The sequence below is a fragment of the Tympanuchus pallidicinctus genome, unplaced genomic scaffold (genome assembly GCF_026119805.1).
Source record: "Tympanuchus pallidicinctus isolate F22 unplaced genomic scaffold, pur_lepc_1.0 scaffold5, whole genome shotgun sequence".
NCBI classification, from domain to species: Eukaryota; Metazoa; Chordata; class Aves; order Galliformes; family Phasianidae; genus Tympanuchus; species Tympanuchus pallidicinctus.
Genome location: NW_026294769.1, coordinates 25262953 through 25279512, shown reverse-complemented (window position 1 = coordinate 25279512; position 16560 = coordinate 25262953). Strand labels below are relative to the sequence as shown.

Sequence of the window (16560 nt, the reverse complement as noted above, 5' to 3'; positions counted from 1 at the left end):
CAGCTCAGGTCAAGAATCACAATCATAATTATCATCAATGAAGTAGTGTATATTGACTCACTCCTTACAAATAAGCTACCCTTATAAAAGCAGTCTTCTGCTTCAGTACAGAAGGGAGGCAAAGGAAGAAACTGATGAAGAATCATTAAAGCAGCACTGCACTAATAAAAAGGTGAGAAAATTGAAACAACCTGTGAAGTAACCAAACGTACACAAAGTAATAGATGTTACACCAGAAGGCTCAGTATCCAACGCAGAGATGAAATCAGAACGTGATATGAATGGCAGACCCTAAAGTTATCATGGTCTTGCTGTGTCTCACTGTCAAAATGAAATACATGAAATGCATGTCATTTTTGCAAGCAAAGATTCTTTAAAGAACCAGGAAAATCGGAAATCAAAAAAGAAAACAGATAGTATGAAATTGGACAAGAACACAGAAAACAGATGATTTTCTCACTGACAAGGACAGTGGGATACCCATATAATCTGCCTATTAGCGTACCTTCATGACGTCCTTATAGGAATGAATAGCCTCAACTTCCTCTTTGTCATCATCGTCATCATCCTCCACCCCCTCATCCAGCGCATCGTACCCCTCATCTCGACTCCCATCGGTTTCTGTGGTGTTGGTCATGTGATCTATCAGCTGCTCCAATGGAGGACTTAATTCCCGCTCTTCATTGTCCTTCAAGCCATAGTCCAAGGCTTTGTATATAATAATCCCTAGGGATTCAATTACCTGTAAAAATAAACAAGAAATGTTTGTGAATGCTGTTCAACACTATTTCCCGGTGTTTGCATAACAAATACAGCAACTGAAAGGATGATCGGCATCAAAACCTAAGAGAAAAAAGATCATCTACTACCTTACAGTAGCCCTTCAATAATGCAGCACATAACATGCAAGAGCCGATCATACCACATACCTTCTGCTTTCTTATTTCAAAGTCACAATTTAAAAACAAAGCAGGAACCTCTAAGATTATTTTTCCTTTTCACTTCTAAAATGACAAATGTCAGAAGACAGTAGTATAGATTTTTTAAGATTACATCACATACATATTATCTTCTTCTCCTGGAAAGAAGAATTGAGAAGAAGTGAAAAGAAAGAGTAAAGATGCCTTTTTCCTCCCTCAAATGGTGTCTCCTCCAAATACTTGGAAACTGGCCTTCAGTTTCTACATCACTTCATTGACGTGAGAAATGTCTGGATGCAGCTGTGGACATCCCAATATTAACTCCTGGAGCACTGTGACATCAGTCCCCAGGAGCTCCTTTGTCTGTTGCACATGCTCTACTGAGGCTATCAACACCTGAATTTCATAGTAATGAGGTATCATCATGAGTTTTCATTGAATTAAAGATGTTCTTTTTGTGCTCTGTCAAGAGCAAAGCAAACAAATGATCCCTCATCCAGTGAAAGATAGCAATAAATTACCATGAACATCCCAAAATGTTAACTGCCTATTTCCTTTCTTGGCATCAACTATTTTCCTTAAGAATAATGCTGAACGTTGTCTAACATTGCAGAGATGTAACAAAATGACATTTCAAAGTGAGGAGTTTGGAAAAGGGTTTTAATGGAGAGGGAAGGGGAAATGGGCTTGCAAGAATAAACCACAATAAGGTAATAGTAGATGCTGAGAGATCCTTGTCTGACAAGGAAAGGACTGGAGCTATTGCATGTAATCTCTAATCTTTCCTGTGTGTTGTGATGGCCAGTGTGTCACACAAATGAGCAGTATAGGAGTGGTTGGCACTAGGGCAACTTTAATAACAGAAGTATTTCTAAGCATACCAAACCCTGTCATCAAATGTCATTTTCAACCTGTCATCAAATGTCATCAGGCTTTCAGTACTATCCTGGTCAACATTTTTAAAGCAGATTTTTCAAAGTCATTTTGAGTAAATTGGGCTACACATTTGGATTCTTAAAATGTTAAAATTGACTCTCTAGCAATTCACTTGTTGTTACACTGCAAGTCATTTTTTGTCTGAGCAGCTGGAGGCCAGCAAAGACATAGAAAGGAGGGCCTACAAGACAACTTTGTGGAGCAGCTGTACACATGCATAACACTTCTTTTCTCTGCTGAGATCTCTGCCGCGCTAATTCATTTTGCAAGTCAGTGGTTAATAAACAAATATAAATTCCAATAAATAAAAAAAAAAACTTTTAGAATCTATTTCTAATAACTGAATTCAAAATGAATAGTTTTCCTGTACTGCTTTCTTGAGCTTATTTGAAAAATATTCCTGAAATACAATTCAGGAAAGTGATCAGGCAAATGAATGAACACAAATTTGATTTAGTTACATGCTTTGATTCAGTTATTTCAAAGAACAGATTCTGGGTCAGAAAATGCTAATGTGACAGCCAAGCACAACGAGGAAGCATCACTGTATGCCTGCTCCATTCTCACAGTTCCCAGCCATCTGCTGTGACTCACTTTGGAAACTGGACACTGCACTGTTAAAGTCAGTAAAAGCGCTGTAACAGATTAAAATTTATATTTGTAACATATCTGGTTTGCCTCTTCAATACGGTATTTTGCAGTAGCTGCCTTGCAAGACTTGCACTGTAATAAAAAATCTGAACAAATGAAGATTTCATAAAGTAAAATACATTTTATTGGTACTCAGGTATGTTTCCTCTAACTCTGGTTCTCAGTGCAATCTCAACATAAATTCCTTCAGCAACTGAATGGGAACAGAAGAATTACCAGTCACTTCCAACCTGAAGTGGACCTAAATGAAAACGAAGTACAACTGAATACTCGTTTTGATAATTAAAACACCTGGGATTAAGCCCAGTGTAAATGATTGCTGATTTTAATAAAAGTAAATTTGAAAGAGCTTAACATTCATGAGAAGGACTGAAATGCCTAAATTAGATGCAAATAATGTAATGTCATGTAGTGATAACTGCAGAAAACATATTCTGGATTTTGCTATGCCAACACTTGGGAAAAAAAAATAAAAGGGGGAGTATAAAGAAAGTGCACACTCCTTGCCTCTTTCTGTTTGGGAACATTGGGAACAGGATTAAGGCATTCAGGAGCACCACAGCTAAAGCTGGATGACAGCTGCTGCATTCTTTGATGTGCCAGCAGTGGGGTTTTTGAAGTTCAGTAATACGGCTTGTGCATTTTTACGTGAATTTTTACCATGAACAGATTTCCTAATGCATGCAAAGCTGACAAAACATGAAAGCCTGAAGCAGCACCAATTCAGACCCAGATTTCAGTGTTTCAGCTTCTTATTTAGAAGTCATGATCAAAACTGTGTTTATCTATGTCTGTCAGTACCACGGGTTCACTGTGCCAAGAGACAAAAAGCACTGAGCTTCTTAACTGAGAAACTTTCTCTGACTTGCACTAAAACTGAGAACATTCCGCACTCTGAGTGATACTGGTTTAATCAAGGCTCCTGTGAAACCACAAGTGCCATACGAATATCAAACAGAAGTCCTAGAACCACCCAAGCCTCCTACCTGAGCAAAATTACTAATGCCACTTTACACACAAAAAAACCTTTCACATTTATGTAACTAGAACCACAATATATAAAGTTAAACAGATCATCCTTTACTTATAACATAAATCAAATACAAGCAAAAAAGGAAAATATTTTCATGGTTGAATGGATAAATCAATAAATATGTGGTTAACTGAGCTGGATAAACAGGGACTAATACAGTATGGTTAAAATAGCATCACCTATTTTAAAAGAAATCAATTCTGCATTGCACTGATTGTTAATTGAACATGAAATAAATACTTCCGGCACCTAACAAGTGACAAATGCTGACACAGTTTTGATTTTTATCCATGAATGCAGAGTTATAGGAGGGGGAAAAAGAGTATAAGGAACTTAGCAAAGCGCTGTTTTAAATCAGAGTTGTACATTAACACATCAAAACAAGTACATGCCATTGAAACGAGTGTCAGTACCAATGATAAACAACGTGCTTGATTCAGATTAAAAAATATATAAATCAAGTTCTGCACCTTGAGTTTTTAAATCATTTGCTCCTGGCTGATTTAAATTTTGGCAAAGGACCTGATCTCTCAAATCAGTCAGTAGCTAAATAATTTTAACAAAATAAACAAGGAACTTGCACTGTTTTGCTTTACACCTTCTCCCCAAGTTCTTTTGAAAGTCATGGCTTCAGACCAAAAAAAGCCAACAACAAACACCAAGCATTTCCCACAGACTGAACTTGTACTCTTATGCTTAAATCGTTAGCAAAAGGGGAATTTTGTCTCACCGTGAGTATTCTTTCAGTTCCTACACCAGCCTGGACTTGTATTATACTATTATTTTATAACAGGTTGCAATAAGCTTGCGAGAGACTTTGCAGAATGTACTGACTTTACACATGGTGTCCCTGTGTTCCTTTTACACACACTAAAAACAAATCCCAAACCATTCATGTCTTTTTCATAAACAAACACCAATGGAACTTTCCATTCTGTATACATTCCTCCAACACATTAAGGCATGCCTCTCACAAAGGGGGTCATTACTTCCCAGGTCTTCTATAGGGCATAAGTCTAGTTCTTGCTGTGAATGCTGCCAATTTCACATTCCTAAAAATCTTCAAATATTCAGACTCTGTATAGGAGTAAAACATCCTAGACAGTGAAATCACTTCATTTCACTTCTTTAAAAAAAATAATGAAATTGAGAAGAATCCTTTTCCCCTTTACCATAGATGTTTCTGACCCTTTCTGAAACTTGGGCAAGAGACAGGATCTGCATGCCATTCCCCCCTCCACTCACTGCACACACAATAGGGCACTGTCTAAGCTTTCATCCCCTTCCTAGGGTTTGCTTCAGTTCTTAAACAAAGCAACAAAGCCTAAGGACAAGCTGATACTTAGAGCAGCAAAGGGCTTTTTTCAGCTCAAATTCCTGTCCATGCCTGAAGTTCAAGTTCTCCCTTCCTTCAAAAACCACATCGGTTTTACAGCCCTAAATCGGGATTTAAAAGGCCATAGACCTCCAGCTCCTAAGGTGAGTGACTTAGAGCTTTCCTGTGGGGACCTTGAACACAGTAACTAGTAATGATACTATTTGCATTACTACTGCAGTGTCTTTCATGAATTCTACTTTTTCTTAATTAAAAAAAATCACAATTATTAAATGCTCACTAGCAGATCTCCAACATATTTATGACAGAGAATACCCTGCCTTATGGTAAGAGGGCTGAGAACCTGAGGACAACCTGTAGATACCCACCCACCCTATCAGCATGCCAGGAGCTCCACGCTGCACTTCAGGTATTGCTGCACAGACTTACTTATAGACACCTCTGAAATCAAGGGTAATATACTGCTGCACATTAGGATATGCACAAGTTTTTGTTGTAAAATTCTGTGATACAATCCAAAAGACAGATGTGTTCAAATCTTACAAATGTTTGTCTCCAGCTAGATAGAGCAGAGCAAGCTTCTGCCCTGACTGCCACTGCCCTTTGTAGCAAAGGAATTTGCTTGTTTCTTCAGCATCTAATTCTATCACTGAGGGACCTCACTTCCAGGAAGGGTGAGCAAACAGGCTGGTTAGGATAAACCCTGGTACACATTTTGGTTATTTGCCTCATCATCAGATGTCCTACATAACTCTCAAGGGTACAACTCAGCAGGCTGTTGTCACAGACTTGCTACTGTTACCACAGACTGCAGGTACACCAATGTCAATTTTACCAGAGCATTCCTTGGCATTAACAGGCCAGCACTACCCAGGTTTCAATAGCTGGGGACGTCGCTAAATTTAAATACGACCTTCACAAAACTGGAGCAACTTGCAACAGATGATCTAACAAGAAAAGCAGAAACTTTCAACTGCTTCCAGTTGAGCAGCAAGGATTCTCAGTGTTTGCAGTGAATCAGGTGAATTACTCATATCCGAAGGATATAGACATAAGATATAGGAATATTTAACTTCTGGGTGGTGTTAGTTCACAATGAATGCAATTAGATACTGTTTCCTGCAGTATAATGAGGCTTGCTACTTAACACAAAGCAGTAATAAAATACTATAATTTGCTATTTAATATAAAGCAAAAAAATCTGAATATTTTTCAAAACAAAAAATAAGAAAGGAAATCATGAAGTCACAGAATTGCAGGGGTTGGGAGAGACCTGAAGAGATCACTGAGTACAACCCCCCTACTAAAGCAGGTTCCATACAATGCACATGAACTGAAATGCAAACTTTTAACTAGACCTAATCTGTTTTAGGTGCATTCAGATTTAGGAGAACTTACCTATTGTCTTCAAGGGCAGATCTTTTCTAAAATTGCTTTATGTCTGTAAGTCTATCAACCACAGCGTGGGTATGGAGACCTACTTGCTGAATCGTTTTTACTACTCAGTGATAGAATAAAGAGATTCAGTGGTAGAATTCCTGATCAAAGACACAGAACAAGCTTAAAACGTACGAAGAGAACATCAGCCTCTTTTTTTCCTTTGTTCCTACACAGTGAATATGTAAAAAAATTAAGCAGTTAAATGTTCTCGGACTAAGATGCCTCTAATAAAATGGCAGTAAATTAACTGCAAGTTTATTAAGGTTCAATGTAACATAGATCTCCAAGTTATTCAGAAGTTCTGATAATTGTAAATATAGAATCATGGAATCGTCAAGTCTGGAAAAGATCTCCAAGGCCATCTAATCCAACCATCAACCTACCACCAATATTTCTGCACTACACAACGTCCCTCAGCACGACATCTAGACATTTCTTGAACACTTCCACAGGGAGCCCATTTCATCACCCGACCACTCTTTCGGAGAAGAAAATTTTCTTAACAACACACTCCAGTCCCTCAGTGTCACTCTTGCAGGGAAGGGCCTAAAACTGGACACAGCACTTGAGGTGCAGCCTTATCTGTGCTGATTACAGAAGGAAGATCACTTCCCTGCTTCTGCTGGCAGCACTATTTCTGATATAAACGAGGATGCCATTGGTCTTCTTGGCCACCTGGGCACAAGGTGGCCGTAATACATAAAAAACACAAAATCAGACCTTGTCACAAACTCCTGTTTTAGTTCCCGTATTACCATACAACATCTTCCTCCTCGGAAACCCTTCAGAAGGCACCTGGGCATGGGCTTGGGAAGCCTGCTCTGGATGGCCCTACTGGACCCAGGGGGCTTGGACAAGATGGCATCTAGATGGCCATTCCTACCTCAGCCATGCTGTAAAAGCCACAGAGATTCCACTACTCTTCAGAGCAATGCTTCTTATACATGATATTTTTTTAAAAAAGAAAAGTTTAATTTAGTATTAAGCTGATAAAATTCAACGTGGTAGTATATCATTTAATACTTGATTTATCCAACTGAACAAATTACTGTTCTCTTTAGGACATACAATCCTTCAGTATAACTGAGTTTACTAAATAAAAGTAGGTCCAAGGAAGCACATTCTTGTTTTTGTTGTTGAATTATAGCTAGTCATTAAAAACAACAACTATACAGGTTGACACAGAAATAGAAGTCTATCAGATAAACTCAGTAGGCCAACAGAAAATAATTAAGTTGACCACCAAAACCAAACCAAGCCACTGAAACTCCGAGGAGCCAACTGTGTAAGAGCTAGAAATTACCATTTTTCTTATCAGTCTTTTAATAAAGCTTTATCTATATTACAATAGAATATCAGATTGAATATAGCAAAGGATTTTGCAGTGAGAAAGAAGTGACTACCTCAAGCAAAACTGGTATAAAGAAAAGGAAAGCAAGCTCAGTAGCTCTGATCCTCAGAACTCATATGACTAGCTTAAATCTGGTTGATATTGCATATCTGCCTATAGTCTGAACTACAAGCTATGGGAGCAAGATGATAAAATAACCTCTCATGACGACACTTAGAGTAGCTTTGATTCAGTTCAATTCACTTTAGTCACAAAGCAATGCAAAATCAATGCCACCTTTATTCAAAATGTCTACAGAGTGCAACTAATCTACTCAACAATTTGATTTATATTAACTTCTTAGCCTTCCCACACAGATTTCTTTTCAGTCACTGGAGTTGTCTGCTACAGGCTTTGCCTCAATTTAATTAATCAAAAAACTAAGTGAGTAAATACCAGCTATAATGTAAACCTTTTCTTCTCTTGTGACTCACGAACTTTCTCACACCTATTTCCCCCAAAATTAACAATTAGAAAAGCAAAGCAAATAAAACAACAGTAGAATGAAAGCTATTCTTTCAAATACAAATTCTAGATTAATTAAAACCTTACATTGGCATGTATGTTTTACAAGTTTCCCATCAGAGGCCCACCAGAGGCTCTCAACAGACTTCACAAAAGCTGGGCTGCTTTCACTAGTTGTCAGACCTAAATGTGCATTTCAAGCATTTTACATACAATGAACTTAACAGAGACAGACAAAGCATCTGACACCTCTTCTGATTTAACTGCAGTTTTCCTAAAATCCATCTTTTTCCATTTCAGAAAATGTATGTCATTTTGATTCCTAACTGATTTCTCAGCAGCCAAATTGATGCAATTTTGAGATTGCCTTAGCTGGAATTCAACCATATTATGAACCAAGCCCACACGTTACAATGTTAACAGGCCCTTTTTAAAGTTATGTGCCTCAAAAGAGGGCTGACATGCCTTCCTGCTTTGCAGTGAGCAGCGTATGTGTTAAATATACACAAAATATATTTAATATATTCTGCTGGTGCTGAACAATGACAGGAAATCAAATAAGCACTGCTAAGAATATTGTCCTTTTCATGCAGACAAATGGAAGGATTTTCAAGAAGTCCACAAGATACTTGTTTTTTCTGCATAGCAATCATAGACCACAGAAATACCTTGCACCACCTTATTGATAAGCACTCTGCCATATCTATCTAGGACTTACTTCCTAGAGAAAATAATGGAAATCTGCAGACATGGTCTGGGAACAAAAAGCTAAACAGACTCATAGTGAGATGATTTTTTCCAGACAGATGTGCAAGGAAGCATGAAAGTGACACGAAGGACATGACTTGATCCATTTTCACATGGACTATCATGATAGCCCAAAGAATAACATATATGCTAATCATTTAGGTCACGTATGACCTCTAACCCTGACCGCAGGATGAAAAAGTCTATGCAAAGCTCCCACTGGTATGAATATTCTTCCATGCCCTCCTCCCAGTAAGCAGCAACATCACATCCAAGCGTTTGGGTCACTGGCATTCAAACAAATCCTCCTCCAAGACTGAATGCCTAAGTGAACATAAAGTATTTTAGTAATGAGCAAAGGGAGTTAGTACACAATTACCTTCGAGCTCTCACAGCGGCCTCACTGAGATGACAAGGATTTGCTAGAATAATGAAGGAAAACACCAGTAGGCACTGCTGACCAAATTATCTACTCATAAGAAGTTACAAGCTTGACATTATTTTTTAGTCTTGAAATTCATATACAATGATAGCATGAGAAGCAGCCTTACCCTGAACCATAAAGCAAACAGAATGCATAGCCAAGCTTCAGCAAAAACTTTACCACCTGCTCCTTGGGCTGTAAAATTGTAGAAAAATCATATATGAAGTGACATTCAGAGTTTGCTGCTTCCTTAACTGCTCCTTCTGAACAGTGAAGTCCTTCACAAAAGGAAACCATATTGAAGCATGCCTCTATCACCATTAAAAGTTACTGACAAATTAATCACTCAGTTTACAAACTAAAAAAAGAAATCCATCTGCATTTTACATTCAGATTACCAAAACAAACAAACAAACAAAAAAAAACACCCAAAGCATTCCGAACTCTGGCTCCTTGCAGAAACCTACACCATACCGACAGATTTTCTACAATGCTCAGCCTTTGGCTTTCTAATGAAACAGAGATATTATCTACACAATTCATTTAGCTGCTTAGATAGCAGCCAAGTTACTAAATACCTAACCACTGGTGGCACTGGTGGGGAAGGGTTAATACAAAAACAGATCTGTGTACACTGTCTAGGTGCTCTGGAACAATAAGAAGAAATAAAATGGATTAAGTTTGTTTTTTTAAAGAAAGGCTACATGCATTCCAATTAACTAGCCTTGCTGCACCCAAACCAACAAGACAAATTCAACCTACTGACTGCATTTTGCATTGCTTAGGGATGTTGAGAGTCCCACCAAATTAGTCCTAGAAGAGCCACTCCTGAGTTTCTCCCAGGATGAGGTCTTATTAAAGCTACTCTCCCATTCTTAGACAAAAGAAAAGACAGATACACTAAGATGTGCATAAGAGGTAACGTGGTATCAAAACGAAGGGGGAACAGCAAGGCAGAGTGATCTATAACATCTGTAAGACTGTTATAGGACAGCTCTAGTATGGCCCCGTACAATTCAACCATGGATCAAAGATTCACAACAAATTCCTCAAAGCTTCCTGGGAATGTGAACTCCCATAGATTTCTCATGCCTTGGAAATGAAAATGATGCTGCTATTCTATCCACATGACAGAATGGGAACCCTACCTGGAAAAAGAACATTAAGGTGTTGTTTGTACTGTGGTGAGTTTCCTGATTCTGAAAACATTACACGTTCTTTTGAAAAAAAAATCAACTACAATTCTGAGTTTATAATTTTGTCATAGCACCTCTAAGTCAGAATGCAGCTATCCACATAGTTTTTCTAACACAATGAAGACATTACTGGAGCCAATTTCAAATGTAAGAAATGAAGGTCACATGGAATTTTCCTAATTACTTGTTTCTTGTGAGACCTCACACTAAGCATTTCCCCTTTCCTACAGCAGTTTCAGCCCTGTTGTATGAGGATATTGACCCATTTTGAAAGCTTTGGATGTGAAGTGCTGTGCAAGTCTAAATTATATTTCTGCACACCACACAAAGACTTAAACTCAGCTGGAAGCCCCTCTAATCATTCTGTTTTCTCTACGACTTTTGTTCCCTATAAAATAGGCAAAGGAAAAATAAAGAAAAGTACAAGCCTGAGGCTAATGGTTAGGCATATCAGCTGGGTGCAAAGCAGCACAGAAAACTGCTTTTCTTTATGAATACAAAGCAAGATGTAAGAGTAATTGATTTAAATGTAAATAGCACAGGTAGTCGGAGAAAACAGCTACAAAGAGTAGACTATCAGATTATTCTAAATTTTACAGGAAATAAATTCTTAACCTTCATCTCACCATATTAATTGTAATTGTATCTACCAATCTACTCTTCCTAGCAAGTGAATGTCTTGAAGTTAAAGAGGAAAAATGGCAACATACATATCTTTAAAGATTACAGATGATACCCTAAATTTTAGTTCCTAAGTACAAAACTCTAATTATTTTTATTATTTTTAAAGATTTTAACTTTCTATAATTTTGATCGTTCCTTTCAAAAATAGCTTTTGTAATAGACACAGCATGATAGTTCACATTCAAATAGAAAATGTCTAACAATTTCTTCCAACAAAAAGAAAATTTTAAAAGGTTGTTTCTTTAGCTGGTTTTCTAAGTTAAATTATTTTCCTGGATAGAGAAGGAATGCAGAGTACCTGTTAGAAGGTCCACTACAGAAGGAACACTGAATTTTGCTAGTTTCATAGGAATCACAGATCTGAAAAGGTAAAAACATTCCAGCCTAGCAGAGGTCAATCAAAAGTAATCTCCTTAACTCAGAGAGACAGCCATTTTATTGAATCAGAGAACTTTTCTTCCCTCTTTCTATGTTGTAGCGCCCCAAATGTTATTTAATTACATTTAAGAATGAAAGAACATTATTGTTGTGTTACAAACATAAGCCTAGATTTTTTAAAATTAAATTTGCATAATAGTCAACACCTTTGAAGGAGTTAAAGATCAATCAAACCACTTCGAAAGAGCATCTGCTCAGCTATCTCAATGGAACGAAACACTCAGTATTTCAAATGTCAGTGAACAATTTATACCAGTGAAGCCTAGAGCCCAGAGTAATGGCAGAACTTGGTTTTATTTTCACCTCATCAACCCTTTCGCATGGACCACTTTTCTCCATTGGCCAGTAATGTTGGTGAGTCTCACTATCTTACTGGGGAGGATGTGGGAACAGACACCACTGCAGAGAACACCAGTTTTATGGCATAACTATTACTTGTCCAGCCCTGTGTGCACATGTGTCACCCTCATTTCTCCACATACCCTGACACTACGGTGTTTGTGTGGCAGCCCAGTCCCCCATATCAGAAAACTGCTGACCTTCCCCTTCTGCTCCGCCCTGGTGAGGCCATATTTAGAATACTGTGTCCAGTCGTGGGATCTCCTGGAAGGAGTCCAGCAGAGGGTCACAAAGATGATTAAGGGCCTCTCCCATATGAGGAAAGGCTGGGTAACCTGGGTCTGTGCAGCCTGGGGGAAAGAAGACTGAGAGAGGATCTGATAAATGCGTATAAATATCTAAAGGGAGGGAGGAGGCAAATGGATGAGGCCAGGCTCTTATTGGCGGCATGTAGTGATAGGACAAGGAGTAATGGCCTAAAACTTGAACACGATAAGTTCCGTATTATTATGTGGAAGAACTTTGTTAGGTTAAGCGTGACAGAGCACTGGAACAGGCTGCTCAGGGAGGCTGTGGAGTCTCCTTCTCTGAGATGCTCAAGACCTGTCTTGACACCTACCTGTGCAACCTACTGTGGGGAACCTGCTATAGCAGGGAGGTTAGACTTGATGACCTCTTGAGGTCCTTTAGAAGCTCTGTGATTCTGTGATTTCCTGAACAGCTTAAGAAAAGAAGAAAAAAAAAGAGATGGATGGAAGAACAGCCAGATGACCTCTCCAGACAGGCTGACCAGAGTCCTGCTGTGCTCCTGGGGTCCCAGGTGAGCCCAGGCAGGGGCTGTGGCAAGCTGAAGCAGGAAGGGCCACTCTGCTCTGCAGCATCATCCATCAGCCGTGGCTTCAGGCCAAAAGACAGCACAGCACTGCAGAAACCTCTGAGTTACATTTACAATAGAAACCTCTATTCCAGCTGGAAGAGCTGAGATTATCTGTCACAAGGAGTGGTAGCATGACTGCTGTAGATATTTCATAAATTTAGATAAAATGCTTGGCGTAAACATAAATATTTCCTCTGACAGTATTTCTATATTTTCACAACAAACTGTCTTCTCTAACCTCCAATTTTATCTAAGAACACTACATTTTACTTAATATTTGTTAGTAGAGACCAAGTTGCAAGAGAGAAAAGCTAGGAAACCTTACCTTCTATAGTGAAGATTACAAAGCAAAAGTTTGGGTTATTTTAAAATTATATAAAAATTAATCAAGCCAATCAAAAGCATGACAAATAAAAAAAATCTTAATTTGAATAATAAGATTATTTTAAATTAACTAGATTTAAATTAACTAATATTTATTAGTAATGTAATTCTAATAACGTGAAAGAGTTCTCAAAGTAGAGCAAAGTACTCCAAACGCATTGTTTCCCATTTTCCCATGTGATTTAAAAAACAAACAACAACAACAACAACAAAAACCCCACTTAATTCTTAAAACCCTTAAAATCAAATTTGTAAGGACTTTTCCATTATGCTTAAAGGTGTTCTTCACAAGTAATACCTGACATTCTACAAAGCCTGGGTACAAAGGAACAGGCTGACTGGAAATGCAACCTTTCCTGCTCATTCCCCTTACCTAATTAAGCTAATGAAGAGTATTCTACCAGAAGAAATTGAGCTTCTCTCTGTCCCAGAAAGCGCTCTATTTTTAGATGGTCAGGCTGAGGTAATGAATATTGTTTACGATCATTTTCAGCACAGCCCCAAGCTAAAACATATTTTCCAGGAATTGGCCAATCTATGGAACTATGTACAAATGTCTTAATAGCACATGGTAACCCAGAAACTTGTGCAAAACAATTTCAAGAGAAAAATATTTTTTTCCTCTCTGCAGAAGGTACACCTAGAACTGCGGATTACTGTTCAGCAGAAGGCATGCCTTCAGGGAGAAACCTCCTGCACTGTACAGATGCTTCAGAAGTTGGTGCTCCTATGGGAACTCTACATAAAATCTAGGTAGGACGGCTAACAGCAGCAACAAACTCAGACTATAACAATTTCTGAAAAATTTTCAGCTGAAGGCAAGACTTAATACTTCTAGAGAATATATGTTATCTGCCCAAATCTCCCTCACTGTCACTGACTCCAGTCAGTTTATTTTTTGGGGCTGATTTACAGCTCCTTCCTCCAAAGTGCACTTCATCTTACTGCAAAATTTCCATTTTGCTCTTTTTCAAACTTAAAAAAAAATCTAATGTTAATATTAAGATGTCCTCAATAGACCATTTGTCATCGTTTCATAAGGAACAGTAGCCATTAAGCCTAGGAAAGGAAACCTGAGACAACTACCAGACCTACTAAGTCTGCTACGAACATTTACAGTTTTTGCAGCATTCATTAGTGAGGGCCCACAATACACAATAATACTGTTTCTAGTTCAGACCCCATTTTTGTGCTATAAAAACTAGAGCAGTACCAGGCATTTTCTCTTCTAGAACTTATTAAGAACTAAGTGCTCACTAACTATAGAAAATAAATGTGAAAAATAAATTCAGTCTCGTTTCTGTATGTATTTCCCATGCTATGACTAGAATGCGTTATGCTACAATATGACTGATGTCTCAGACTTACCATGGCTTGCTAAACCAAGGCAACACATGCATGAGTAAAGCACTCACGTTCGCTAAAGGTATCGCTACATTTCAGTTTTCAAATAAATTAGGTTTGTTAACCCTACTGGAACAGACTTTTGACCAACCATATTCCTCTTAACATCATTAAAAAATACCTTCAGTGCACTAGAACAAGCAGAGGAGCTATAGTTCATTTTAAAAAAAGAGATGTCAGTAATTTAGACTTTCCAAACAAAACAGCCTGTTCTTCCTCCTCTGACGTCAGTGCACTTTCTTGCCTCTACAATGTTGTGAAACTGAAAGCAATTACCACCAATTCTACCACGTAGAATTATCAGAGGAATGTAACAACCATTTGTAATGTAATACAACTGAAACATAAGTTAGAGTTTGGCATATTAAAAGCTGAAATCATACAGGTATACTTATATTGCACCATGCAAAGGAAAGCATATGCGGACTTAGCAGTGAATACTTAAGTAAAAAACAAGCGAAAAATAAAAAAGGAAAATTTAACATTAATGACAGGCATGCTTTTTGTTTGTTTTAAACTTAACTTAATTAGACTTAAACAGAAGTATTCTTCAGCAATTTGTCTCCTTTTAGGACATCAGTTTCCTTCTACAGGTTCAATTTCAATCAGATTACACACAGTGAAACATGGAAGAATTAAGGTTAGTTACAGGCTAAATGCTTACAACACCCTGGGAATAATTAAATCACTGTAATTACCATCTCCCAAGCCACACCCTCCCTGTACAGGATTCTTTTCACCCATGTGGTATCTTGCATACAACACAGCCATCTCCTCTCTGCTGACTCCCACTGAATACAAGACTGTGAAATGGAAGAGAGGCAGGAGAAAGAATTCATCGTGGCTTGGCCGTCTCTGTAACTAGAAGGTGTCCGCACCTTCTAGTATTTGAAACAAAGGATTCAGGAAGGCCAGATGGATTCTGGATTCTCTGCATGCATGAAACCTAGGCCTTTTCCCTCTCCAAGGTTAAATTACTTGACACTTCCCAAGCAACTACTGGTATACTAAGAACTTCTCAAGGAAAGCCAATCAGAGAGTCAAGCTAAATTCTCCAAAAAGTATTGTTCTGCCCCTGCAGAGTGAAATCATAACATTCATAACCTTAAAAAGGGAGAAAAGGAGGGACTCAAAAAGAGGTACTAAGTAGAAATTAAATGCTTCGTTAAAGCAAATAGTGGAGCAAGAATACTCCCCACCAAAATGTTCCTCAGGTATAACAGAAGTCCTTCTGTCTCTGTTCTAGAGTTTGAGTCTCTGAATGTTGTAACGAACACTTACATAACAACAGATACATGCATTGAAAAGAAATCCTCAGTTAATGCATCATCTCAGAAAACCTGCACATGCAGAGGCAGAGACAAATGAGAGTAAAGGAGCTTTTGAGGGATCAGAACTGGGGGGAAAAGAAGGGAAACGGGAATTCAGAGAAACATTTTATACAGTCACTCAGATATACATGAAACTGTGCTGCTGAATCTCTGTGGTGGAAAGAAAAAAAAGGAAGAAAAAAGCCCCACCACCTGTGTGTTGTACACCTGAAAATACAGTAATTAGTTTTGATTCATGGTTTCTGAAACAAATGGCATTAGGAACACAAGTGGATGCAGTTTTCTAAGCCACTTTATCACACAGATCCTTGCCAGAGAGATCCCTCTCAAACAAGTATTTATTTCAAATCAGAGATAACTTCTGAGCAGGTCAGCATTTGTCCAACATCACCCCGAAGAGTTTGCTAGGCTGGAGTTACACTACAAGAGGCAACAAAGGACTCTAATGAGGACTTGACTCACAAAGCAGCATTGATGTATAAATCCCCTGTACAAGCAGCCAATTGTGGCTATTCCACAATGCTCAGCCTGTGAGATGCAATCTCAGGTGGCCTACACCTGTTCT

The 16560-nt window shown here is 38.2% G+C and overlaps 1 protein-coding gene across 5 annotated transcripts in view; it reads right to left on the bottom strand.

Moving 5' to 3' along the window:
- SPIRE1 (spire type actin nucleation factor 1) overlaps positions 1-16560 on the bottom strand; it is a 124055-nt gene that overhangs the window by 70683 nt on the left and 36812 nt on the right. For all 5 annotated transcript variants that reach the window (XM_052703796.1, XM_052703799.1, XM_052703795.1 and 2 more), the window contains exon 3: positions 506-742. In XM_052703796.1, coding sequence (XP_052559756.1) covers positions 506-742 — 237 coding nt within the window. The remainder of the gene's footprint in view (positions 1-505; positions 743-16560) is intronic.